Raw genomic sequence first — 27,041 nt, 5'->3', positions numbered from 1 at the left:
AGCACACAACAAGACTTAGAGGAGACAAATAATATTCTTTATACAAAAAAGCATGATGATCATCATATCAAATATACAAAATAAAGAAAATAGAGAGAGAAGCTATTTGCTGATGCAATTGTCCAAATACAGTCATGCAAAAAATGTACTCATATAAAAAAAGTATATAAAGTATATATATGCATACACCGTATATAACATCTGTTATATTATATGTTCAGAGCAGAAGTCAGGTGATGTAGTATAACTTACTCCATACACACGCCAGACTTTTACCCAGGAGACCACAGTCCCGTCCCATGAAAAAGTCAAACTTAATTTCATAACAAACATACTTATTTTAACTAAAACTACAATATTATCCTCAACCTAACCAAGGTGTTTTGATGCCGAAACCTAAGTAGAGTTGTTCTGATGTTTATACCTAAAAAGATCTCTTTAAAGTATTTAATTTCATGTACATTTTTCAGTTATGACTGAATGTCAAACTAGATCATAAACTTTTAATCCATTTTTCTCTGTATGTATTTGTGAAATATTATTGTTATATATATATTTAAGGTATTAGATCGGTGCTCGATATGGGCCAGTAAGCAATTTTGGATATAGGAATCTGTATTGAATCAGAACATCTTTAAACTTAAGTCATAGTTTTGGTTTGTATTTACAGCCTAAACCTCGTGTTTGAAACTTTGGCTGTGGAGCATCAAAAAGTGGTTGACTAGGAAATGAAGACAAGTTGTAGTGGTTCAGAAACCCCAAATCACAGATGACTGGGTTGAGGGCTAAATAATGTGTCACTTATATAATTATTTTTACATTACTAATTAATAATATTACCTAACATTTCACAGTGGGATAAGAGTCCAGTATTAAAGGTATGACATTCAGACAACACAAGAAACTAAGGACTATAATTGTGATCAATCTCAGACACAGCCATTGAGAAGCTCCCTGTATTAGGTACAGTACACCCCAATGATAAAATGCACCATAGAGTATCTTTCTACCAGAAGAAGCAGTGCAGTACGACTGCGTTTGGTGTCAAACATGGTTTATACTGAGATGGTGTTTCATGTATGCCTCCACAAAGAGCATTTCTCTTTAAATAAATGAAACTACTGGAGGTCTCTGCGAGCCACAGTAAAAAGCTAATCATTTTAAATCAGCCTGATTCACATACAAAGGCCTGGTTTACATAAATAAAACCACCCCACCGTATGTCTTGCTAAATGGATTGCACTATTACCTGGCAACCTGCCACTTCCTCTTGATATACATTACCTTATAAATAAGAAAGCACTTTCATAATACGTCCTGTTAGAGGGAGTTGAATAGCGGCTCGCCTGACCATGCACAAGAGCACTTTACTGAGTAGTAATGATCTCTTTAGATTGTATGTGAGACGCTGCTTGCGGTGTAGTACAGAGTGTTGAGTAAAACGTGAAAGCTTTTTGAATTGACCATGCATGAGAGATTGAGCTTCAGTAATTATTGAAAGAGACAGGGTGTGGAGAAAGCAAATGGACCTGATGCAGCAGCCCTGATGCACGTAGCACATTATCACTTGAATAGGAAGCATAAGAAAGCTTTGCTCTTCCTGTGTGTCACATCAGTGTGAACATTTAGGACACATTTTACACACTTAAAATTATAGCTTACATGTTGCTGTGACTCACTACATTGAATCTCACAAGAGTTGCCTGAACTGGCTTGCACAGGTCTTGTGAAGGTGAATCGTGTTTGTCCGCAATTCATCTGATTGGTAAACAAATGGCATTGGAAAGAAAAACCATGGATTCATCAGCAATAAACTTGTCAATATTCATGGATTGTTTGGTGGTGTATAACCTTTAACAAAAAAATACCTGAACTGAACATATTCAGAACATGATTTATTTACTCAAATTAATATATTCTGTTGACATTCGTTTCTGTTTGTTTATTAAGTTAGTTTATTTGGCTACACTCGTGGTCACTGATGGTGACAGCAAGGTCTATTCAGACATTAAGGCACACTCTGTGCACTTGCTTGGATCTTCGCTCCTCGTGATTATACCAGCAGAAAGGCGCACTACTGTTCACTACTGTATCTCTGCCAGTACAACTGTATATTGGCTAAAGCCAAAGTTAGCTAAATTAAAGTCATCCTAACTTTATAGCCTAGCTTAAAGAGATGTTTTGCTGATTTAAATTCAGCTCTGTGTCATGGCAATATGGGCAATGTGTGAAGACGAATGTTTGGCTTCCCTCTGTGGCCAAACATCGAAGATCCACCGAGTTGCGTTTCACTTCATCCCCACCACCAGAAATCTGCAGAATGGAAGCTAAACATTATTCTTCAGCACACACAAGGTTTCCCTTTAAGTTAAAATTTAACGTAATGTTGCCTGATACATTCAGTTGTCTGTTTATAAAACATTTCTATAATTCAGGGCACTGGAATGGTAAGGATCATCTCTCATCCATTGATTTGCATGGGATGTCAAGTAGAAAAAAGATTGAAACAATTCAACTTTGGCGGTGGGTGGGCGGGTGCATTAGATGAGTACAACTGTGACAGTTTCACAGGATTTCACCCACTTGTTGCTCTGGCTGTCAGATTGCCTGTGCCTCCCTACCTGCCCAGTTGCTCTCATTGAAAATTAATTACTAGGTGTCATTTGCTCCGAAAAGTCCTTTAAACTACAGCAAACACTAGTTGAACAATGTATTTACCGGTGTTTCTGTTCACAATACAGCCAAACAAGCTTCTGTTGTTTTTATAAAGAAGTCATTCAAAAGTCCATTTTACATCCTGCTGTGAGCAACCGCAATTTGCGAAACAAATAGTTTCCCCACACAACAGCCCAGTAAAGCTGGTTACCATACCTTGCTTTAAGGATGATAATTTTGCAGTTTGCAGTTTGTAAACGTAACATTGACAGTTTTGGAACAGACTTTGTCCGCTTGCAGTATTTGTGTCTCTGTGTCCGCCTCTTTAGTAGCTTACTCTTGGATGCATGCTTACAATCCTGCACCTGGCCACTACGTTAAAACCCATTACAACCCATGCCTTTCCTCCTTATAACAATAAAAGCTTTAAACATGGAGTGTGCAGTCAGATTTTGTTGCCTGTACTAAAAATATGTGACATAGAAAGCCAGAAAATCCTATGTTCTCTTTTTTTAAACATTGTTTTTACCCCTTTGGTGTTTTGATGTCTCTTATTGTTGTCTCTTATCCAGACAGGATAACTGAGGTGAAGACAAACATCTACGTCACCAGCTTTGGACCAGTTTCAGACACAGACATGGTGAGGGTAGATATTGGACATTTATTTGTTGTGTTTAATTATTCGTCCACATCTTTGCTGCTGTATAAACACACACACACACACACAATACTGAAGTGGGACGAGTCTTCCACACTACAGCATGATGTCTATTCATCTGACAAATTTGATCTTATAAATTATTGAAAGTCCACTTGTTATTCAAGTCACTCCTTTGTTTATCCTATGCTTTCCTTTATGAAACGGACGCCCACCACACGTTGTATCATCAGCGTTTGTTCTATAGTTAAAAACCCATTTTCCATCTGATTGATGTATTGATTTAGCAGTTATATTGTTGGAGTTCAATGCAGATGCCTCTGAAAGATATGCAAACTAGAAGGCACTCAGTTAAACATAAAAATACCACTTATCTAGAACAGGTCTCCGACAGAATAATAAATCGTTAAGACTAAAAAGGTTGGCGTGCACTTAATTTCAGCAAAATCATTCCTCATGTCTCTTTTTAAAAAATCTTGTGGGCATACAGATGGACAAACAGCTGAAAGGGCTGAAAACATCACCACCTTCAGTTTCACTAGCGGAGGTCATCACTGAGTACTGCAGCTACCACCATGCTTATAACCCAATAAGTGGGTGACTAATTTGCCAGAATTGTTTTTTAAAAAACATCATCATCTAATTGTATTTTCAAGTTTGGAAAAAGATAACTTTGTTATTCATTCATAAGTCAAATTAACGAGCTGATATATTGCAGGTTCTCGTCTTGCACACCCTGAAATATATTCTCCTCTGACCTGATTTATTCAGATACTGAAGGGCATTTCAGCTGATTGCTGAGCTTGACTGCTTTATAGAATTTATAGGATGTCTACTGACAACCAAAGCTGGAAAATGAAAGGAATATAATTAAGAAGGAAAAGAAGAAATCATACTGCCAAAAAAATTGGTCAAATGAATCTTTAAAATTAGATGCAAACCAGCTTGATTTTCTTTGGCTGCAGTTTTATATAGTAGAACATAAAAGGTGTGGTCTGAGTAACACTGTGCCTCAAAGGACAATCCCATTTTATTACAGCTTAGGCAGGGCAGGAATCACAAGCAGTGAGACGACCAGACAGATTTTCAAGGTGTCAGTAAATCTCTTTGTTATTGTCAACAAACTACATGAAATACTTTGCAACTTCCCTACCATGCCTGTGGCACTCAACCAGAAGCCCATTTGTTAATACTGTAGACATCAATCTTTAACAGGTCACAGATGTATAGTTTCATTTTTAGAGCTGGGTACTTTAGTTTTTACTCAAACAGGAGAAAATAGACCATATGTTGGGGGTCTATTTTCAGTCATGGATTTATACACATTTGGCCAGTGAGTGTTTATGGCAGCATGATATTGTACGTGGTATTGACTCCAAATAAACAACAGTGCCCATACTCACAGCAATGAAGGAATTGTTACCCAGTGAGATGATGTAGCGAGTTAATGTATTTTTAGCCATCTGGACAAAATGTGAGATCTTTCCATTTTAGTTTGATTAGCTCTACATTAGGAATGTTCAAAGCTTCCATTGCTGAAGCTAAAGCTGTGAGCTGTGGCCTCAAGGTCTTAGGTGCCTCAAGGGGCGGTAACCCTCGAACACCTAGGTGGACACCGGTGGTCAGGAAAGCTGTCCGACTGAAAAAGGAGGCCTTCCGGGATATGTTATCCCAGAAGACTCCGGAGGCAGTTGCAAGGTACCGACGGGCCAGAAGGGCTGCAGCCTCTGCTGTGTCAGAGGCAAAGCTGCGGGTGTGGGAGAGGGTCGGAGAAGTCATGGAGAAAGACTTTCGGGCGGTACCAAGGTGCTTCTGGAAAACCATTCAACACCTCAGGAGGGGGAAACGGGGAACTGTCCAAGCTGTTTACACTGGTGACCTCAGCTGATGAGGTAATCGGGTGGTGGAAGGAGCACTTTGAGGAACTCTTTAATCCGACTAACACACCATCTTTTGTAGAGGCAGAGCTGCAGGCTGATGGGGAATCATTTTCAATATCACTGGCGGAAGTCACTGAGGTTGTCAAACAACTCCACAGTGGCAAAGCCCCAGGGATTGGTGAGATTCATCCAGAAATGCCGAAAGCTTTGGGTTTGGTGGGGCTGTCTTGGTTGACACATCTCTTCAACATCGCGTGGAAGTCTGGGACTGTGCCAAGGAAGTGGCAGACCGGGGTGGGGGTTCTCCTATTTAAAAAGGGGGACCAGAGGGTGTGTGCCAATTACAGGGGTATCACACTACTCAGCCTCCCTGGTAAAGTCTACTCCAAGGTGCTGGAAAGGAGGGTTCGTCCTATAGTCAGACCTCAGATTGAAGAGGAACAATGCGGATTCTGTCCTGGAAGTGGAACAACGTACCAGCTCTTCATTCTCGCAAGGATCCTGGAGGGGGCCTGGGGGTATGCAGATCCAGTCTACATGTGCTTTGTGGATCTGGAGAAGGCATATGACCGGGTCCCCTGAGAGATTCTGTAGGAGGTGCTGCAGGAGTATGGGGTGAGGGGGTCACTTCTGTGGGCCATCCAATCTCTGTACAACCAAAGCGAGAGCTGTGTCCGGATACTTGGCAGTAAGTCCGATTCGTTCCTTGTGGGTCGCTGGAGTCTCCCTTAGAGATAGGGTGAGAAGTTCAGCCATCCGTGAGGGACTTGCGTTGAAAGGAGCCAGTTGAGATGGTTCGGGCATCTAGTAAGGATGCTCCATGGGCGCCTCCCTATGGAGGTGTTCCAGGCACGTCCAGCTGGGAGGAGGCCTCGGGGAAGACCCAGGACTAGGTGGAGAGATTATATCTCCACACTGGCCTGGGAACGCCTCAGGATCCCCCAGTTAGAGCTGGGAAGTTTGGGGTCCCTTGCTAGAGCAGCTGCCCCCAGATAAGCGGTTGAAGATGAGTGAGTGAGTGAGTGAGTGAGTAGCTCTACAATTGGCTTGGTTACACATTGTCTGATCATCTGACTGCTCATATTCTCTGCCTTTATAGATATGCTGTAGCAGTGTCCTTTAGTGAGTAAAATGTCATCATAACCAATATTAAAGATGGACAGTACTATAAAATTGAGACCCAAAATGTCCTAACTATAGAGCTTCTATACCCTAAAGGAAAGTGGTTTGTTTTGGTTTCAGTGGACAGTTTCAATGTCCCACGATCTAAATGTCAGAAGCCTTTCAAATGTGACAAGAAAATACACTCTGGAGAAATTTCTCTCCCTCTCACTTGCTGTGTGTGAATGACACAAACATACGCACTCGCTCTGACACGTACACACTTTTCACAGTGCAGTTTTTTCTGCCCTAAATCCTTCTTTGTGTGTTTCTTCTGACAACAGAGGATTGTAGGTCAAGGGGTTGTCTTGGCCTCAGTGCCAGCTTAGGAAGACACTGGCTCAGATAGCTGAGAGGAACACAGAGAGCGCAGGCCGCTCCTTGATGGAGCTTTGACAACCGGAAAAAGCCATTGAGTGCCCAGGTTTTAAAGTGGCAGGTGAAGTCAGATGTGAAGAGTTACTGCTTGTTGGCTCCAGGGCTGTGGAAAGGGTTTTATTTTCCTTTTTTCATCAGCAATGGGACTCTTTCATATAGTGCAAAGTTGAAGCATAACAATATATACGGTTTGATTATTTACTCATTCTTCCCCTCTTCCCACAGGAGTACACCATAGACGTTTTCTTCCGGCAAAGCTGGAAGGATGAGAGGTTGAAATTTAATGGACCAATGAATATTCTACCCCTCAACAACTTGATGGCAAGTAAAATCTGGACTCCGGACACCTTCTTCCACAATGGGAAAAAGTCTGTGGCTCATAACATGACCATGCCTAATAAACTGTTGAGGATCAAAGATGATGGGACACTGCTGTACACCATGAGGTAATTCAAGTCCCAGGTGCATGTCTGAAGAAAAAATCACAATGTATTTTTTGTGTTTAATGTGCTGAGATGTGGTTAAAAGGAATAGTTTGACATTGTAGGTAATACTCTTGTTTACTATCTTACAAAGAGTTAGATGAGAAGACTGACACCACCCTTATGCCTGTACGCTTATTATGAAGCAACTGCCAGCAGCCTATTAGTTTAAACCGGATGCGCTAGCCGCAATTTCATTGCAAGACATGCCAGCGTGGCATTGGTTGATCATATTTGGATAATCTCCTCAATTGTGTCATCTGTGTGATTGGAGCGATGATGTGAACCCACCTGTACAACAAGATTTCCACCTGCTGTTTTCTTTCTCTCATCAACCATGGCTAAGATAACCCTCTTTGCTGCATTGTAGGTGTTGATACTTTAGAAAGCCAAATGAGTCAGTTAGCTAGAAGTAGCCTTAAGCAAGGAAGAGGCGGCTGCTAGCTTAGATTAGCTGTTGCGATACATCATCATGCAAATCCGCGAAACACAAAACAAATATTTGTTTTATACCAGGCTAGTTTTTGTTTTATTGGAGGTTAAAGTTTATGAATAATTAAGGCCAGGGCCTCTTGAGTGACAGCTAGCCACAGTCTGGCACAAACCTCCCGTAAAAACACAACATGCCGTTTTTACCATAGACTGTATAAAATATGGATATAGTCCCTGTGACAGTTTCTGAAGAGCCCAAAAGGAAGCTCAATGTGGGCGGCTCCAGCCGTCACCATGTTTGCAGTGCCTGGCCTGCTCCCAGGCAATACAAAAATGGTCAAAGATGTGGAGCGGGCAGAATGAACCTTGGTTGCTGAAACATACCACCTGTGACGCCACTCACCTGCTACTCAAAGCAGCACACCCTCGATTATGCATAACTTTAAGCCTTAATATAATTGAGGCAGTAACGTTTCCATGAGCAGGGAAATTAGCTATAAAAAGCAAAAATGTTTTTGTACCAGGGTGTAAACATGTTTATTTCTGCTGTAAAGTCGGAGAATTTTAACACGGGGTCTGACCCGCTGTTTGAGCCGCCCTCAAGTGGCCACTCGAGGAACAACAGATTTTGACTGTGTTGTTACACTTTGTTTTTTTTGTACACATTAAACATAGAAGATACAACCTGTCAATCAGAGAGCTTTAGAGGTGCTGGTAGAACTGTAGGTTGATTTTGTTACCTTTAGACTCAGCCAGACTGGCTGTTTCCATGTTTTTGTGCTAAGCCAAGCTAACAGGCTGCTGGTTGTATGTAGTATACAGCCATGAAAGTGGTACTGACCTTCACAGCTAACCCTCTCTAAATTTGACAGAACATCTACCTTGCTAAAGCAACAAAAAAAATCAGTGTTCATATATATATATATATATATATATATATATATATATATATATATATATATATATATATATATATATATATATATTGTATATAAACTGTATTGTTTGTGCATCCTAGTTTATGCAACTGAGCATCTTTTTGTCAACATGCCTTTCAGAAAATCAATTTAATTGATAATCTAATGCAATTTATTTTTACAGTGGTTGAATAATGTTATATAGTAGTGCATACAATGCAGTTTCTTATCGAAGAGCTACAATCTCACCCTGACACACTTTAGTCTTTTGATTTTTGCTGGTCTCTGCAGCATCTTGTTTACTTTGCTCTGCTGCTTACAGTAAAGATGAATTATTTTTGTTTCAAGGCATTACAGATGGGAAGCGTCTTGAATAGTGCATGAGGCTTGTGAAATTTTTTTCCTTTTTTTTGAGACCGTGCCTAATCTCTGCTGTTTACTTTTCATGCATTTGCAAAGTTTACTTCATTTTCTGTGAATTGGATGCAGGTTAACTGTGCATGCAGAGTGCCCAATGCATCTGGAGGATTTCCCCATGGACTTTCATTCCTGTCCACTAAAATTTGGCAGCTGTGAGTAACTCTGATGATGGTAGTGCTGAGGGACCTTTAAGTAAAATGCTATTTTCTTTCTTTTGTTTTCTCCTCACTGTTTCTTTGGCAAGACAGCAACCTAAAAGCTGAGTGAAACTGGAATGCATGTCTCACTTTTCTGGTTGTAGCCCTTCATTTTAACAAAATATGCAGCAATCAAACAGATAGATGTAGAATAACTGAGAGATAAGGACTGAGTGGAAATGTCACCAGGGAATATGGGGAAAATAACTCATCCAAATATTTTATTTTGTGAATTTAGATCAGTTTTAATCACTATTTTATTGTCATGGCTTCTTTACATTTGGATGAAGAATTTTTGCATTAAGCGGCTTTTAAGATATTATTTTAAAACACAGGATTATTAAGTATCAGTACATGGTGGATCATGTCTGAAATCCCTGACTTCTGACATTGATTAAATGTCCCATTTACTTTCAAAGCATTTACGCGGTGACCTATAGTATTTCACATGAAGCTCAATTAGTAGCATTACATGATTGTCAGAATATTTCAATAAAAATCTGTTTTTCTGTTTCATCAGACATTCATAAGTCAGCAGACAAGCTTTCAAATTTCATATTCAGTGTATTCTGTGATTGATTGAAAAGGGCAAATGTCACTGTGCGTCAGCTGCTTGTAGACCCAGCTTCAAACACAATGTAGAGGGAGCTTTTCATTTGTGTCACTGAAATCATTTCTCGAAAAATGATCAATAGCTACGGCTGCCCCAGATTTATTCCCTATGGATTTATGGATGGATTTTTTTCTTGTCTTTTTTTAGATGCCTACACAATCTCAGAAGTGACTTATGCTTGGACTCGAAATGCCTCCGACTCTGTGGTGGTGGAAGGAGAAAGCTCTCGCTTGAACCAGTATGACCTGCTTGGACAAACAGTTGGACAAGAAACTATCAAATCGAGCACAGGTAAGCGGTTGTGGAAGTCTTGTTAGTAGAATTGTATAGGCAATTAAATCCACCTCATGACTCCTCCACCTCCCACTGACCTCTGTCACCTGCAGTAAATGTTTCCCCAGCTTAGAACATTTCTCAGAAAGTGTAACAACGCCCTGGATTTTGTATTTTTAAATACTTGAGAAGGACACATCAGATAAGATAAATGTAACATAGCCAGGTTATAGCTAACTAGCAGGCGACCTGACCTAAAGCAACCTAAAGGTGATGCATATTATGCAAGACGAGAGATGTAGTTCACTGAGCAGTTTTACACAAAACTAAGTGGTATTACAACAAACCTATGACGTAGTGCGGCTGTCATCACTTGTTCAATTTTCTTTCAAATTGACAAACATCATATGTGTCATTCATGGCACAATTCATAAAATGATCTCTCCTTGTTCACTACCAGGGCGGCACGGCATGGTGGGGTGGTGTTGTGCGATGCGGTGGTTAGCACTGGGCTGGGGCCCTTCTGTGGGGAGTTTAAATGTTCTCCCCGTGTCCGTGTGGGTTCTCTCCAGGTTCTCCAGCTTCCTCCCACAGTCCAAAGACATGCTCGTGTTAGGTTAATTGATGACTCCAAGTTGCCTGTAGGTGTGACTGTGAGTGTGAAGGGTTGTTTGTCTCTATTTGTCTCTATGTGCCCTGTGATAGACTGGCGTCCTGTCCAGGGTGTACCTCTCCTCACGCCCCGTGTCAGCTGGGATCCCCCCCCCCCCTTGCGACCTCGTTAGGAACAAGCGGTTGAAGATAGATGGAAATACTTGAGAAATTATGAAGCCCCACTATTAAAATAGTCCATATTTTGCTAGATGCTAGTTGTGCTAGTCAGCAGAAATGTAGGAAAGACAAGACGTGGATATTTAAAGCGGAACCTAAATTAAAAATTCTCTTATTTTCATGGCCTAAGAAAATTAAATCAATATTCGTGAACATGAGCTGTTCTCTCTCAAAGCCAGAAACCAGAGAAGTAAGTCCCAAACTTTGTTTAAAAGCTGGATCTGCAATGAATGAGACTGGTTTTGTTTGTTTGTTTTTATACCCAAATGAGTGTTTCTATTCTATTGTAGTGTTGTTGTGAATCAGAAAATGTCCCCATATACTCAGAATTTTCTCTTGGTGCTCTCAGTGAAACAAGTCATTTTCTATGGAGCAGTTCACACTTTATACTTTTACAATTTTAGCCCCCTTTTTTCGATCTGGATTGTTTGTGTTCACTAATATTTTTGGACTGTCCGACCATAGGAATAACATTAATGGAAATGGGCATAGTTTCCCCTTAATTACTGTTAATATACCCATTTGAACACTAACTTCAGAACTGTGAAGACATCTAAAGGCTCGATGTGCTTAATTTTGTGGAATTAGGAATCTAAATATCTTTATTATTTTAGTTCCAAACTGTTTGAGAGTGAAAATCAAACTGAGGATTTTGTGCTTGCTTGGGTGGATGCTGAACCTGTCCACCTCCTACATGGTGCAGAAGGCAGACGTAGCTTGCTGTGCAACGCTTGCTAACTTTCTTCCTTTTTTTAACTCACTTTATTTGGCTTGGAAAATGCAGAGAGACATTTGTGCTGGCTTCCTCTGCATGGCCAAGAATAGACAAAACAGGGATTTGGCAGTCATGCGTTTTGAATTCTCTACTTTGTTCTATATTTTGTTAATCTGCATTTAGCTCGGCCTAGAGTCTCCAAAAAAAAAAAAAAAAGAAGCAGCATGACAGGTGAGCTTGTACTGTGACAAGCATTTCCACTTTCTAACCCCTCCCTTTGGAGAACATAGATGGGCAGACATTCAAATGCAGTGCAGTTTCTTTGGATGGCTTTTAAATGGGTAATAAAATATATATTTTTTAAAAAGATGACAGATGCTGATGCAGAATTAGACATAAGGGAGCACATCTGTCCGTTGTAGCTGTCAGAGACACTAACAGAGGAGCTCCAGGAGAACTGAAAAGCTGCCGTGTTCTTCAGTGATTTAAGTGTCTTGCGTTGGTGCCCAATGACACAGGAATGTCTCACAAAAGTGAAGTGATGCATGAAATGACAAAGGAAATCTATGTCCCAGGCCCAGAAAGTGAATAACGGTGTGCATTGAATATGTGGCTTTTCACTCAAATGAACCTGCAGGAGACACGAGTGGATCCAACAGTGACGAGCTCATTAGTGGACAGGATAATTAACTCTGGTTAAGTCTTGGCTTTTAAAACATGGACTGCAGGCAATAAAAAGTTTTAAAGTAAAAGAAAAATGTTTTGATGGGTTTTGGAAAAAGGAATGAAAATATTCACCATTTACTAAAGCCGTCCACAAAAGCAGTGATTGTCCTGTCATATAGCTTAGTAAAAGGAGTAGTAAAAGAGATACATTATATTTAAAGAGTTTTAAGAGTGGCGTCATATTAGACTTTTCAAAAATACTAAAATGTGTAAGAAATGGATTAAATTGTGTTTCTCTGCTCAAACACAATTAAATGTTAGCATGCCACGCTAAGTAGCTTGATTTAAAACAAGATAACAGGCAGACCGGGTCCTCACTCTACTTCAGTAGTTACCTAATCCAGCCTTTATTTTAATGTCAAGGAATATATCATACTACATTTTTTGTGGGGTTACAGGTTACATTCTCTTTTTTTTTTACAATAGAAGTCACAAGTCTTTGTGGGGAAGCTGTCTTGGATGCTTCTGTATCAGAGTTCAGGCATTATGTTAGCCAAACGTGTTATCTGGTAGCATTATGTTCACCAAACAAATTGCTAAAACCTTTTCCTCTTGTTACATTCAAAGTGAAACATACTGATCAAAAATATGAGCAGTAAAGCATAAATCTAACTTCTGTTTTGCAAGTTAGCTAAGCTGCTAAACAGGGTCATTTTATTCATTCATTCATTCATCTTCAACCGTTTATCCTTGTCGGGGTCGCGGGGGGCTGGAGCCAATCTAACACTACGACTAACTAGCTCTACACACATGCAGCTTCAGCCCCAATCTTTGGCACCAATCCTGTATGTATGTGACCATCAAGAACATATTTAAGGTCTAATGACAGGGAAATTAGCCTGGCATCACATGACTTTAGTCTGGAACCTCTCAGTTAGTTTTTGAACGGGCGCAGACCAAATGCCTCTGGATGCAATTAGATAGACCAGTTAGAGGAACGAAACAATCTAGCAGGAAAAAAATGGTGGCCGGGTCACGGACCTTGTTAATATAGCTACACAGTACATTAAAATGTTTTTCCGAAAACATGTGAGGAGAAACATAGTCACTACATTAACAGTATCTTGATTCATATTTGATCAGCGCTGACTAGTTTGACAGTTTGATTGAAGTTTTGTGAGCCTGGTAATCTAAACTGGACGGAGAACGCCAGCTACGCTCAGCAACTATTCTAGCATGATGCTCCTTCTGTTAGTCATTATCTCAAAGCCACCCCACAAAGAGATCAAATGTTGTGACTGGCTAGCCTTGGGCCTGGTCGGCTGGAAATCTGTTTGAGCGAGAGAGGGGCCAGACGTACCTGCCAGAGCAAATGAAACATGAGCTCGGCAGATTTGCCTAGTGTCCAGGCTGGCAACATAGAGCGAACATTAGCTTAATTAGCCAGCCAGTTACAACTGAAAGACACTAAAGGGAAGGACTTACTGCAGTAATTCTTAGAAATTGTGTTTAAAAAAAGATATTTGCACTGAGAAGTGTAGAAATAACCAAATCCACAAGCTGGCTCTGTGTGTACATAAATAGAAACATCCTCTATCCAAGACAATCAGTTGACACAGTGAATGTATTTATAAAACGCTTTCAACAAGTATATTGTTCACAGAGTGAATACAGGAAACAAAGATCACCAACACATAGAGAAATAGGTTATAGTATAAAAAACAAAGAGATAACAAGGGCTAAAAATAGAACAAACACATTTCATGCAAACACACTTACGCAGATGCCAAGAAACAGAGCCAGAGCTTGAGTGTGCATACACAAGTCTATATGTGTTTGTGTGTGTGTGTGTGTGTGTGTGTGTGTGTGTGTGTGTGTGTGTGTGTGAAGACGAGAGGAGCCCTGTTGCTGTCATGGGAGAAGGCAGAAGAGGGTGAGGGGAAATAGCTATAATGATTAGATCAAAAATTGAATGGAAGTTGTGGTAAATAAATGGACATTGATTCTGGACTTGAGTTTGTGAAGCTTCTTCTCGAGCGATGATAGAAGGTTGGCATGTGTTTTCCTTTAAATGCCGGGAGTGACAAGGAATCTGACACCCAGTGACTGGAGATTAAATGATGGCAGTGAGCAAATCATAGATGAAGGCTGTGTAATACATTGTAAATTGGAAAAAGGAGCGTGCATTCACAGGGACCACTAAAGAGACAATAAGGCCAGACTTTTTCCTGTATGTAGATGAAGGAAAGGAAATTATAATTATTGAAGTGATTGGAAAACAAGTCTGGATCAAAGATATATGTTACGATCCTCTGAGATGGCTCTACAGCATAACACACATGTTTTAAATATGAGGTATTTTACTGCTTAGGAGAAGACATTTGTCATCTACCTTGTGTTGTACCATTCATTTCTCATGCTTTCATCTTAAATCTGTCGGGAACTATCGTGTCACATAGCAAATAAAAATGGAAATACAAATTGACTCTGCAACATGGTTCCCATCTCAGTAATACTCCCCGCTGTGGTGACACATCTAGCAGAATGAAATACTTAGTACACTGATAAATAACATGCAGGGACCATTGCAAATAATCCCAAGATGGTTATTAACTTGGAAATAAACGCCCTCCAGGGTGTGCACAAACAGAGCAGAACCAAAGCAGGTGGAGGCTGGGTGGAGTGGAGGAGCAGTAACAGCGGCGAGCACACGTCAGCATACAGAGTGAATGTGAGGCTCTTTAAATAGGCCCCCAGATCAATGCAGGGAGATGTGATCGCTGTGGTTGTGGTTGACACAGCAGGGAGTGAGAGCTGACTGACATGTTAGAAGAAGTTAAACTGCTCGGTAACTCTTTATCACTGGAGTCAGAACAAAATAAATATTATGTCATTATTATAGTTATTATTATTACAGTATTATATCACATACCGCACTGCATGTTACCATGGTAATATGAGCATGACTCAATCATAAACCACTCGAGTAACACCCTTCAAAGCAGAAGTCACCAAGCAAGTTTTGAAAAGAAACACGGGGAATACAGGGGCTTCGGACGGGAAAAGATCAAAACATTATTCTGTTTCACATATTCTGTTATTTTTCCACTTTCGTTTGTCTTTATTTTTGCATTTTTCTCGAGATATACTAGATAGTTCTACCTTTTCAGCACCTGCTCACCACTCATAGATACGTAATCTGTGTCAGTAGCAAGGCCTCGGTGATCTAGGTAAATCAAAATATCATTTCTTTAACTGATTGGGAGCCAGGATAAGGGTGCCTCTGTAATTTTATCCAAAAATGAATAACAGTAATTGTAAAAAATCCTTGCTGCAGCATTTTACACATCCAGAAACAATGCCACCATTTAATAAAAAAGTTTTTGAAGGGTGGGGGAATGTGATGACAGGATCTGAAAGCATGTGCAAGTCTCTGTCACTGAGCAACAGCACTGATCTAATTTTAGCAATACTAGTTAGAAAATAATGGAAATACAGCTCTTGCAAGACAATGAAAGCAGTGATCATAATAATGGTGAGACATGTTTGGGCGTGCTATAATTACTGGGAAACTACTTACTTTAAACCATCTTTCAAAATATAACCGCATCTTTTTTAGATTGATGAATGTGTTTATCTACTTTGAATACAACTGGTTTTGTCAGTTTGTGTATGAAAATCAACTTGCAGAAATTTGAAATCTGCTTTGGAAAATGGTCACTAATGCAAAGAATATAGAATTTGACGTAAACAGGCTACATTAAGGTATGGACCTTTTAAAATTCCCATATTATTCTCATTTTTAGGTTCATACTTGTATTCTGGGTTTCTACTAGAATATGTTTTCATGCTTTAATGTTTATAAACACATTATTTTTCTCATCCTGTCTGTCTGAATAAACCTGTATTCACTCTCTGTCTGAAATGCTCCATTTTTGCACCTGTCTCTTTAAGACCCCTCCTAAAAAAGCCCAGTCAGCTCTGATTGGTCATTGTGTTTCCGGGCCATCCACATCTGTGTCCTTGGCACCTCTGCTCCTTCATTGCAGTCGGGGAATGACTGCAACAGCACTGCAGCAGCACTTTCTACCTTTATACAGTATGTTATAGTTGTGACATCACAACTGCTAAGAAGTCCTGATGGCTCGTTTAAAGACAGTGTCTGAATACAGACTGTGTGTATTTCTCTGTGGATTGAGCCTTTTGATATTTTCACATTATTTATATAGATAAATACAAAATATAAATATAATACCTCCACCTGCTTTACAATAAAAAAGAAGCTCAGTTTTTACAATATGGGTCTTATGTTGTGACATCTTCTTAATGTGCCTGAGCATGCACAGTGAGTCCACTTTCTCACAAGTTGCTCCCATTTTAGTTCTTGGATTTCTTTTATTGTATGATGACGTTTCTACAGAAGGTATTTCAGGGTGGTGTGGGTGAAAGCACTGAATATGTGTCAAATCTAGACCAGCTTTCTTAGATTTTGATCAAGATGTGTGATATCCCTCTAGCGTTATCTTTTCCAAATGTTACTCCTGAATGCAGAAAATGCATAAATCACAGAAAAAGAGACTTCATAACTGCTCCCCCATGCCTATAGGTATCAATTATCAGTATAGAGTATTTCCCCAGTGACTGTGTTCTTCTGTCAAGGGAATCCCTGCTTCAGTTTCATTGAGTAAGAATATCCTTTCATGCACTAAACGCTCCTATCTAGGTTAAGTGGTGTATGATGCAGAATGCCTGAGAGTGACTGTTTCTCCTGTTTAACTAGTCACTCCACATTATCTGATTGGCTGACTTTAAATTAATCATTCATTGCTAGTGTGTCAGTGTTTGGTGTAGCGTACTTGCAAACTAGGTCATTTGGCACGAATGAATGTGCTTTCAGGCTTCGCAGGGATGGACATCTTGCATAAGCCTCTGAACATAACACACTGTTACAAAAGTCTCAGAATTTAGCCCTACATTTATGTGTCACACAATCATGTACGACTTGTTACTTTAAAGCACTTACTGTTCCAGTTTCCATGAATCTCACTTGTTTTATTTGCTGTTAAAACATTTTTGTGTGTAACGGCATACATTATAGATAAAAACCATGACTGAACAGGACTGAATGCAGTAGTGTTTTACTTCATACACAGTGTGTAATGTCTAGTGTTCCAGCAGTAATGTCAATGTACAGTAGCTCTACCACTAACGCAGTGTACTGAGTACACATTCATCTGTTTTTAAAGCCTTTAGTAACTGTTTTTTAGAAACAGACTGTAAACACCACACTGTCATTTTAGCATCCTTTAAACCTGGGGTAGGTAGTTTATTTTTGGCGTTGTTGGGCAAAAATTCCATGATAAACTAAAAGCATATTGTAGTTCAAGTTGTCTGAGGGAAAGCTAGGCTTCTGCCCCTCCTCTTGGCTCTGTTTTCAGGCTTCAGAAATCTAGCCTGTGACAGAAGACTCACAGGACAGCTTCAGTGAGAGAATTCCAGCAATATCTGAAGGGCGCAGACGTATTAACGTTAAAATTTAGCACTGTTAATGACACCTGGATTGGCAGATGCATTCATGTAGGCTGCTCTCTGAGCCTACGGATATGCCCACAAGTTTGCAAAGAATACAGCATTTGATAATATGAATGACTAGTACTGGCTGTACTGTATGAAGCCTGAGCTTGTTTGCAATAATTGAGTTGCTAATATGACAAATGAATAGATATGGACAAACAATGGCATTCATTTGGAGTTGTGTTTCTGGCCACCTGGCGAAATATCTGACTCTTCTGCAGCTAAATGCAAAGTGCTACTAAAATGTTCACCAGCTAGCTAACTTTGTCTGCTTGTAAAGTGTTCTGGGCTTATAAAGTACTTGATTTAGCAACCAGTGGAGTCGCCCTGCTGGCCATTAGAAAGAATACAGATTTGAGTTACTACCGCAATGGTTTCACTTTTTAGACCCATAAGCTATGTCCTCTTCTTTTATATAGTCTAAGCGTAAGACACTATCAAGTTGCATTATGCTTATCAAAAATGCCTTTATTAAATGCACTATGTAGTTGACATGTTTTTTTAATACTATATAAGCTCATTCTAAAGTCCTCTTAAAACATTAACAGGTATCTTGTAGTGAGGAATCCCCATGTAGTCCCCATTTGCGAAGCTTGTTGTCTTGTCTCTTCAGCGCCTTCTTTTGGACGCTGTGCATTGTGTCCTGAGTAAGGTATTCCCTTGGTGTCAGACTCCTGCAGACGTAGAAAAAAGGGCGATTAACATCTTCATGCTATAATTACTGTCTTCCCTCTCAGTGAAGCGATCACAGGCTTCTCTAGAGAAAATTCAGCCACACGCCTTACTTGTACATCCTCCCCCATTCACAACAGAGGCATCGGGGCTGGCATGCAAATTCAATTACAGAAGATATAGAGCACCATAGGGTACAGAGAGTGCACTTGATTCCACTAAATTCCAGTGCCTGGGTGAGTGTGTGTGTTTGTGTGTATGGTGAAAGAGTCCTCACATAGATGCTAGAAACGCAGGCGATACAACTACAGAGCTATAAGAGCAGGGGGGGAATGAAAAATCTTTTGGGATTAGTCCTTGGAATTGACACCCCCTCCCCCCTTCCCACTGCTGAAAAGGACTTTCCCCTTGCCAAGTGGCAGTGTGTATCAAGGCCTTCATTTGAGAATCGCAGCAAATGAGCTATGTTTCTCTGTTCTGTTGCCATGGGTAACACATCTTTTTCTTCTCATGTCTAATCTTGGCTTCTCTTTAAGATATCTTCCATTTGGAAGGCCTGCCTGCTGCTGCCGCATTGGCACTGTTTCATGGTGTTGTCAGCTATTAGGCTTTGCTCGGTGGCTAGGAAATCATACTGCCTACTTCTCTGTGTATGTTTGGATTATTTGATCAAATATGAACTGTTAACAGCTGAAGTAGGCTGTCTAATCCTATGTCTAAGACTGCTTTAGCATCTTAACGCTCCATTCTCTACAAGCTTTCCAGAAACATATAATGTGGTATATATTACTTAAGTTTGAAGCACAAACAGAGGTGTGGGGTTACATTTGACTGGTAGAGAGAAATATTATCTGCTAGTCTTGATGGGTAAAACACCACTTCCTGTGCAGTGGGAGTAGTGCACTTTACTCATGCACTCAACTATCAGCTTCACTGACAGCCAGATTCTTTTTTTAACAGGAGGAAAGAATTGCCTTTACTTTCTTATTTATTGTAATTGGTCACTTTTAAATGATGTGTACAGTGTTCACTTCTTTTCACACTGTACACATCATTTAAAAATCCAGACAAGACCTAATTTCAGTATAGTATTCAGTGTTTGGTAATGGTAAATGGACTTTCTAGCGCCTTTCTAGTCTTCTGACTACTCAAGGCGCTTTCACACTTCTTGTCACATTCACCCATTCACACAGATGGCAGTGGACAGCTACATACCATCTAATCTAACCATTCACAGCACATTCACACACCCACACGGGGAGCAATTCGGGGTTCAGTGTCTTGCCCAAGGAAACTTCGACATGCAGAGCTGAGGATCAAACCCGCCATGCTCTCGAATGGAGGATGACCCACTCTTACACTGATCCACAGCCGCCCCCGTTTAGGTATTAAGAGCACAGACGTATTCTGAGTGATGACACCAACCTGTCACTCAAAGTGGCGGGCCCTTAATTATTATAAATAAAGTCCGGCGGTGTTATGTTTGTACGAGTTGTCTGTCTCATTCTCGTGAACTAGATATCGCAGGAACTCCTGGTGGGATTTTCTACAGATTTGGCACAAATGTCCAGTTTGACTCATTGGATTTTGGAAGTCAAAGGTCAAGGTCACTTTTTCTGTGACATCATAACTCAGGAATGGTGGTGACATAAATCTTGAAACTATGCTGATTGTTCAGATCTTCTGTGCTGCTGGGTTGATTATGTGTGTGAAGCATCAACGGTTCACCAAAAAATACACTTAATACCGTTTTTTATTAAATTCCTTCAAAGTCTTCGCTACGTATATTATGTGAGTCTGGACAGAAATGGATGTTAACTGCAACTTGACTGGTTGGCTTTAATCCTATAAAATATTACTTTTTGAAGGCAGTGGAGTAGTAAATATATGTGTGTAGCTGTAGTAAAGTATTGTGGACCTTACCGAAATGGGGGGAAATCATATTAACATGACATGTCGACACTGACTAAAACAAGAGACAACAAGCTTGGCAAATTAAGATTTAATGGGAATTTTTCACTGAGAGATACTTTTTAATGTTTTAAGAGGCTTGTAAAGGGACAACACAATGATTTAATATTGCACTTCCATAAAATGAATACTAGTAGAAGAATTGGCTGCAGTGAATTGATCCTGATTCTTGTCTCAACAGGTGAATACACAGTGATGACAGCTCATTTCCATTTGAAGAGGAAGATTGGCTACTTTGTCATCCAGACGTACCTCCCGTGCATCATGACAGTCATTCTTTCCCAAGTGTCTTTCTGGTTGAACCGAGAATCAGTGCCGGCTAGGACTGTGTTCGGTAAGTGTCTCCATCCTTCATACGCAGATACATTTCAAATAAACCTGTATCTTAACCTGCAGTTGTTAAGCTTTGTGAATGTTGGACTTCACACACATGATAGCATGAGGAGTCCACTCTAGTTTGTCAGAATTACTTTTATCAGCACGGGGGGGATTAAATACTGCGTATGACTGAAAGTTCCTGTCAAATGGTGAGAACATGGAAAACAGGATAACATGTGGTTATCTCAAAGAAAGAAAAACAGGTACAGAAGTCAAGAATAAACTGTGTCCTTTGGCCAAAGATAGCAAACATGCTGCGCAGTTAAAGCATTACTGAAGGTCAGCGGTTTTACGGGTAGAGCAGGCGCCTAGTGACCTTATACTGTAAAGAGACAAAGAACAGTATGACTAACGCTTATTCTGAAAAGATCAGAACAGCAAGTAAAACAGCAGTTACAGTGTTATATATCTATGTTATATCAAACAATCAGTTCCCAAAGAACTTAATAAGAAGGGTCATTTAAAATTAAATATGATTTTCTTGTTTCCAGGTGTAACCACAGTTCTCACTATGACGACTCTGAGTATAAGTGCGAGGAACTCCCTTCCCAAGGTCGCCTACGCCACTGCCATGGACTGGTTCATCGCTGTCTGCTACGCCTTCGTCTTCTCCGCTTTGATTGAGTTTGCCACCGTCAATTACTTCACAAAGCGCGGCTGGGCTTGGGATGGAAAGAGTATTGTGACTGACAAGGTAATGAGGAGAAAAACATGGCTTTTTGACTCCATTTTCAAAGAGAATTCATTAGCATTGTAACCGCATGTCGAAGAGAGAAATGCTTGCAGAGGGAAGCAGCGTAAGTAGCTGCGTCAATCCACCGCAAGGGGAGTCAAGGTGCTACTCTGAGAGCTAATCAGCTAAGTGGTAAACTAAATGAGATAGATGTAAAGTGTAGTGACCAAGCAGAAAGCAATAATAAGCTATTTGTTTGTCTATTTAAAGACAAAAAGGGCTTGGATCTTAGAAAAAGACATTTACATTTTGTGAAAGAAATCAATGATCATCCAGTGCTCAAGTTGATGTAGCAATGTTATACATATATTGCCATTGCCATGTTTTTCATCAGAAGTGTTAAATGGACACTATGAGGCTGGATATATACTGTAGTTGACCAAACTCTTCTATTCTATTTTTCTTAATCACTTAATTCTATAAAAGGTCTGTGCCGTCCGGTATCATCAAATGGTGTATGAATAACACACCAGTTTCTTAACGTGGACCTATTAGGCATTTTGTGTCATACATATGTTGTTATAATGCCAGATGTCCATGCTAAACAAGACTTTAGTTTCAAATAATGTGGTAAACGTGTTTATGGGTAACCAGTCTAACCCCCCATGAGCAGATCTGAGAGAAACTGCTGTCAACGCCTCCTTTCAGACAGTTTTTTCTACTTTCTCAGCGGTCTGACATCAAGCCTTCGCAGATTTTTAAATAAGGTCATCTGCTCCAGGAAAAGCTCACCAGGCACGCCCACAAAGTACAGTACAGCTATGTAGTAGAACGTGCTGCTATTTACTACATTTAGCTACATGCTAAGAGCAGACAAAGCTGTAATATTGGTTACTTGTGTTGTTAATTTCTCCCTAATTGCATATCACACTCCTGCTGCAACATGTCTGGTTGTGTTGTGTTTGGTTCAAAAGGCTTTCTTTGTGACTTTTGAAGGTAGAAAATCCCACCATACACTCAGTTGCCGTCAGACCTCTGCAGTAGTACAGAGACTGAATAGCAGAACAGAGACCAGGAGGTGCTGACCAATCAGAGCAGACTGGGCTTTTCGTAAGGAAGGGCTTAAAAAAGACAGACAGACAGATGCAACATCAGCGGGTGCAGCCATGATCAGTATGAGAAAAATAGTGTTTTATGAACATTAAAGCATGTAAATATAGTAACCTTTAAGTAATTGCACAAGTGATCATTACACATTTTTAGCTTTCCGAGTGCTACTTTTATTGTGACACTGTATAAAGAAAGATTGTGCACAGAGGAAGGCGGGACGGACGGATTGTCAAACAAACACAGAACGGCTGTTCTTGTCCCATTTGAAACCAAAAGTCAATCTCTATTTATTTCTGTTAACTACTTAACTTACATATCTAACTTAATTTACGCAACAAACATACTTATTATAAACCAAATCATGATCTGGGTTAAAAAACATGACATGATGTGAAATGTCCTTTTATACCCCTTCCTGTGAGATCACATTGGCCTGTATGATCATTATTAAAGATGATGTCCTACTGCATCTGTGGCCACACTTGAAGCCCAAATCTGAGTGTTTCTCCACTCTTATATCTGACCAAAACAAATCAGTATGATTTCTTGTGAAGTGTTTTTCCAATTATTACATCCTGTGAGACCTCCTCCTGCTTACTGCAGGTGTGTGAGCATCAGTCCGCCTGCTGTAAGTTTCAAACATCCTTGGAAGTAACAGAAGGCTTAAAAATACACAAAATTGCATCCCTGTCAAATTGTTGACATGTTTGGCCCTTGTGCTGATCCATCCATCACTCCTTCATTTACATGTATTTTATATTCATGTATAGATGGTGACCAGTGACAAGTCCCAGGGTCTCTTGGAGCTTTTGCATCTTATCCACCATTTATATTAATGACATTGTGTCTCATGTCAGTTGTTGTCAAATTCATTTATATGCCGATGATACCATCCTGTACTGTGTTGCCGACTCTGCGAAATCAACTATTGAGAAACTGCAACTGTCCCTTAATTCTCTTCAGAATGCTTTTGTTTCACTCAAACTAGTCCTTAAGCAGACTAAAACTAAATTAATGTTGTTCTCAAGGGCTAGAGAATTGGACCACAATGGTCCATGTATTTCCTCAATAACTGGGTCTATTATTTTAAAGGGCTCTGAATATAAATATTTAGGCATCTGGCTTGATGAAAAACTCTCTTGTAAATCTCATATTGATAATCTTGTTTGCAAATTACGTCAGTAAATTGGATTTTTATAAAGAAATAGAACCGGCTTCCTAATGGTATGTAGAAAGAGGGGTACTGAGAGATTCATTACAGGTGACTGCTTTAAAACTCATCACTGCAGCCTGTACGAAAAGGTTGGCCTTCTCTTTTAATGAGAAACACTGGTTTATTTATTGGTTTATTTATTTTTAAAGAAAAAATAATGTTTTTAAAGAAACATCCACCCTACACGTCAGCTATGCTTGACTAGAACACAGAGACCTATTGTACCCAGTCCAGTGAGCTGCTGCTCCTGAAGGTTCCCCGAGCTCACAATTTAAAAATGACTGCTCTTCCTAATTTTGGGTATTTAGATCAATGATTTCAGATTTTTACACATCCCACTGTAAATGTTTTAGCTGATTTATTTTGATTTTAATCTGTTTTGTTACGTCACCCTTGCAGTTGTATTTATTGTGTGCTCGTCGCCACTGTAAATGATGGAAACCTCAGTGTCTCTCGAGCTGAAATAAAGGTCATTGATTGATTGATTTGTCTTTCAACAGAAAAAAGAGAGGGCGTCTACCGTCAAGAAGAATAATGCCTACGCTGTAGCAGTGGCCAACTACGCGCCTAACATCACCAAGGACTCCAGCACGCTTCCAACTATTGCCAAAGGTGGAGCTTCAGATCCTAACAAGCCTGGCAAAATCCCAGACAGCAAGAAGACATTCAACAGTGTTAGCAAAATTGACAGGATGTCAAGGATTTTGTTTCCGGTTCTCTTTGGCAGCTTCAACCTTGTCTACTGGGCCACCTACTTAAACAGAGAACCCATTATAAAGGACATGGTCCCCTCTACTTAGAGGCCAGTTTTAATGGGTTCTGTTCTGGGGATTAAGAGACGAACCAAATACCTCCAGCAACTGTGTGTACACATACCTTTGCAGAGTGAAGTCCTGGATTGCAGTGTGATCCTCTGTGATCTCCGCCTGTTTTCTACACCGTCTGCAGCACTTTTAAAAAGCCCTGCTTTTGTAAATGTGTATGTATATTTATATACATGTTTTCATGGTGACATATTGTGTGATTACTTCCATTAGAGTGCATATTTCCTTGAAAGTATCCAGTTGCAGTATGTGGCCACACTGTACATACAAACGAAGAGTAAACACAGAAACACATACATTTTATTTACTTCTAAATGTGTTGACTTTTGCTGGTAATGCCAACTCTCTTGATATTACAGTATATTTTTTTCTTTTGACTGAAAGGGACTCATATTTCTTTCTTTCTTTCTTTGCCATCTACATTAAGAGCAACCTGACTTTTTTTTTCTGTCCAAGCCAATGCAAAAACCCACGTGTATAATATTGTTACAGTGTAAACGTTGTTTTATTATCTATGACTGCAGGTATGGGGCTGCTATCAAACACTAACCTCCAGGAGTCAAAACGGTTGTTAAAGAAATACTGCAACATTAGTGTGCTTGTGCTTGTAATACAGATTAGTGCTGTCAACTTCAAGTTGGCAGTTTTAGTTAGAATGACAGGAAAATGTGTGAAAAACTTATGACAAAACATTACACAGAGCAGAAAAGAGAGAAGAAACATACTTAAAAAAAGACGCACACACCTTGTGTGTTGAGTTGTTTAAGGATAGATCTCAAGTAGTCATGAATGCTTAATATATTTGATTTTTCAGACAAAAAAGTGCCATACTGAGAACAAAACTTAGAATAAACAGTATGTTTTGTATGCTATCAAGTTTTGATAGAATAGGCAGAGTTTAGATTTTTGGGAGAAAGAAAATATTTCTGTTATACTGAAGGATCCTTTTTCTTTCTTTATATATATATATATATAAAACTAGTAGTCTATATTATATTGTATAAATAATAATCTGCAATCTAACATGTTTGAAAATGCAATTATCCCTTTTGTTGCTTGATGCCTGAGAGTTCAGTGGAGTCCAAGGTCTGGACCCAGGAAACACGCCTCTAGAGGGCAGGACACCATACAAAGCTGACAGACACACAGCCCTGACCAAGTATTGTCTGATAAAATTCATGACTATTATATTAGCAAACAAAATGTCTATTTACGCATCAAACAGACACAGAAGAGAAACTTTGCCACCTGACAAATGTAAGTTTTAACTACCCCTTAAAGTGTAACTGTGGCGAAAAATCAAACCCGGTCTTTTTCGGCATGAATATGCATCAAATAAGCCATTGAGACACGTTTTTTGGATGATCACCTATTAACAGAGAAATCCTAGAGAGTTGCTGGCAGCCAGACATGGCTACACTGAGCAGCTCGGGGCGGAGCGCCAAACAATCCAAAACGGCTTTTTTAACCAGTAATACTGCTCAAAATAGTCCCTCCACACAAAACGAAACACCGGGGCAGCCACCGGCCCAGTGGTTAGAGCAGTCGCCCCATGTAAAGAGGCTGAAGGTCCTCGAGGCAGCGGCCGCGGGTTTCACTCCGAAATGGCGGCCCTTTGCTGCGTGTCTCCTCCTCTCTCTCACCCAAGTTCCTGTCTGTCCGATATAATAAAAAGGCCTGAAAAACTGCCAAAAAGAAAAATCTTTGAAAACGAAGCACCAACAACGTAGTTAGCGAACCCGGAGTTTATTAAAAAAGACTGTTTTACAATGCTACAAGCCTTAGCAGCGGACTACGTCCATATTGAGAGGCAGCCCAAACAAACTGATTACCGAATACACATGAACTGAACTCAGTTATCAGCTTGTTTGGACTTCTTTCATTGAAATCTTAGAAAATCCCTTCCAGAATGAAGACTTGTCAGTGCTTGTGTAGAAAGGGAAAATTTGTAGCGTTTAACATCAGTGTGAGTGTGCACTGTCATCTCCTCAGTGAGGCGTCACAAACGATGCATTTCGTGCAGCGGTGGACGCAGCCAAAATAGTACTGGTTCTAACCACTAACAGGACATTTGGCATGTTGCACATACAGTAAATGTACAGTTACTCTTCCACTATATCAGTGCTGCCAACTTTTTTACAATGAAAGTCGCTATCACTAGCCTCAGAAGTTGCCAGATGATATTACACATTTGCAGTATTTGCCTGAAGTGTAGCATCAGCGTCAGGGATCCCTCCGGTGCTGTTGTCAGGAGAGCCGTGGACTGTGATTAGTCTGAGCCACATGAACATTTTGCATAGGTACGTCATTATGGGGGACCCCTATCACTTTAGCATACATATTGATTA

The 27,041-nt window shown here is 40.0% G+C and overlaps 1 protein-coding gene across 1 annotated transcript in view; it reads left to right on the top strand.

The window, feature by feature from the left end:
* Positions 1-24,669, top strand: part of gabra2b (gamma-aminobutyric acid type A receptor subunit alpha2b) — a gene marked incomplete at both ends in the record, with an annotated part of 32,923 nt that extends 8,254 nt beyond the window's left edge. Inside the window, 7 exons of the mRNA XM_083915044.1 lie at positions 3,228-3,295; positions 6,958-7,178; positions 9,053-9,135; positions 9,941-10,084; positions 20,677-20,829; positions 21,365-21,567; positions 24,370-24,669. Coding sequence (XP_083771170.1) covers positions 3,228-3,295; positions 6,958-7,178; positions 9,053-9,135; positions 9,941-10,084; positions 20,677-20,829; positions 21,365-21,567; positions 24,370-24,669 — 1,172 coding nt within the window. The remainder of the gene's footprint in view (positions 1-3,227; positions 3,296-6,957; positions 7,179-9,052; positions 9,136-9,940; positions 10,085-20,676; positions 20,830-21,364; positions 21,568-24,369) is intronic.
* Positions 24,670-27,041: the final 2,372 nt, after the last annotated feature.

Source organism: Echiichthys vipera (assembly GCF_963691815.1).
Source record: "Echiichthys vipera genome assembly, chromosome: 6".
Classification (NCBI taxonomy): Eukaryota; Metazoa; Chordata; class Actinopteri; order Perciformes; family Trachinidae; genus Echiichthys; species Echiichthys vipera.
Note: the sequence above shows the minus strand (reverse complement) of the source record. Positions and strands in the feature narration are given on the sequence as shown.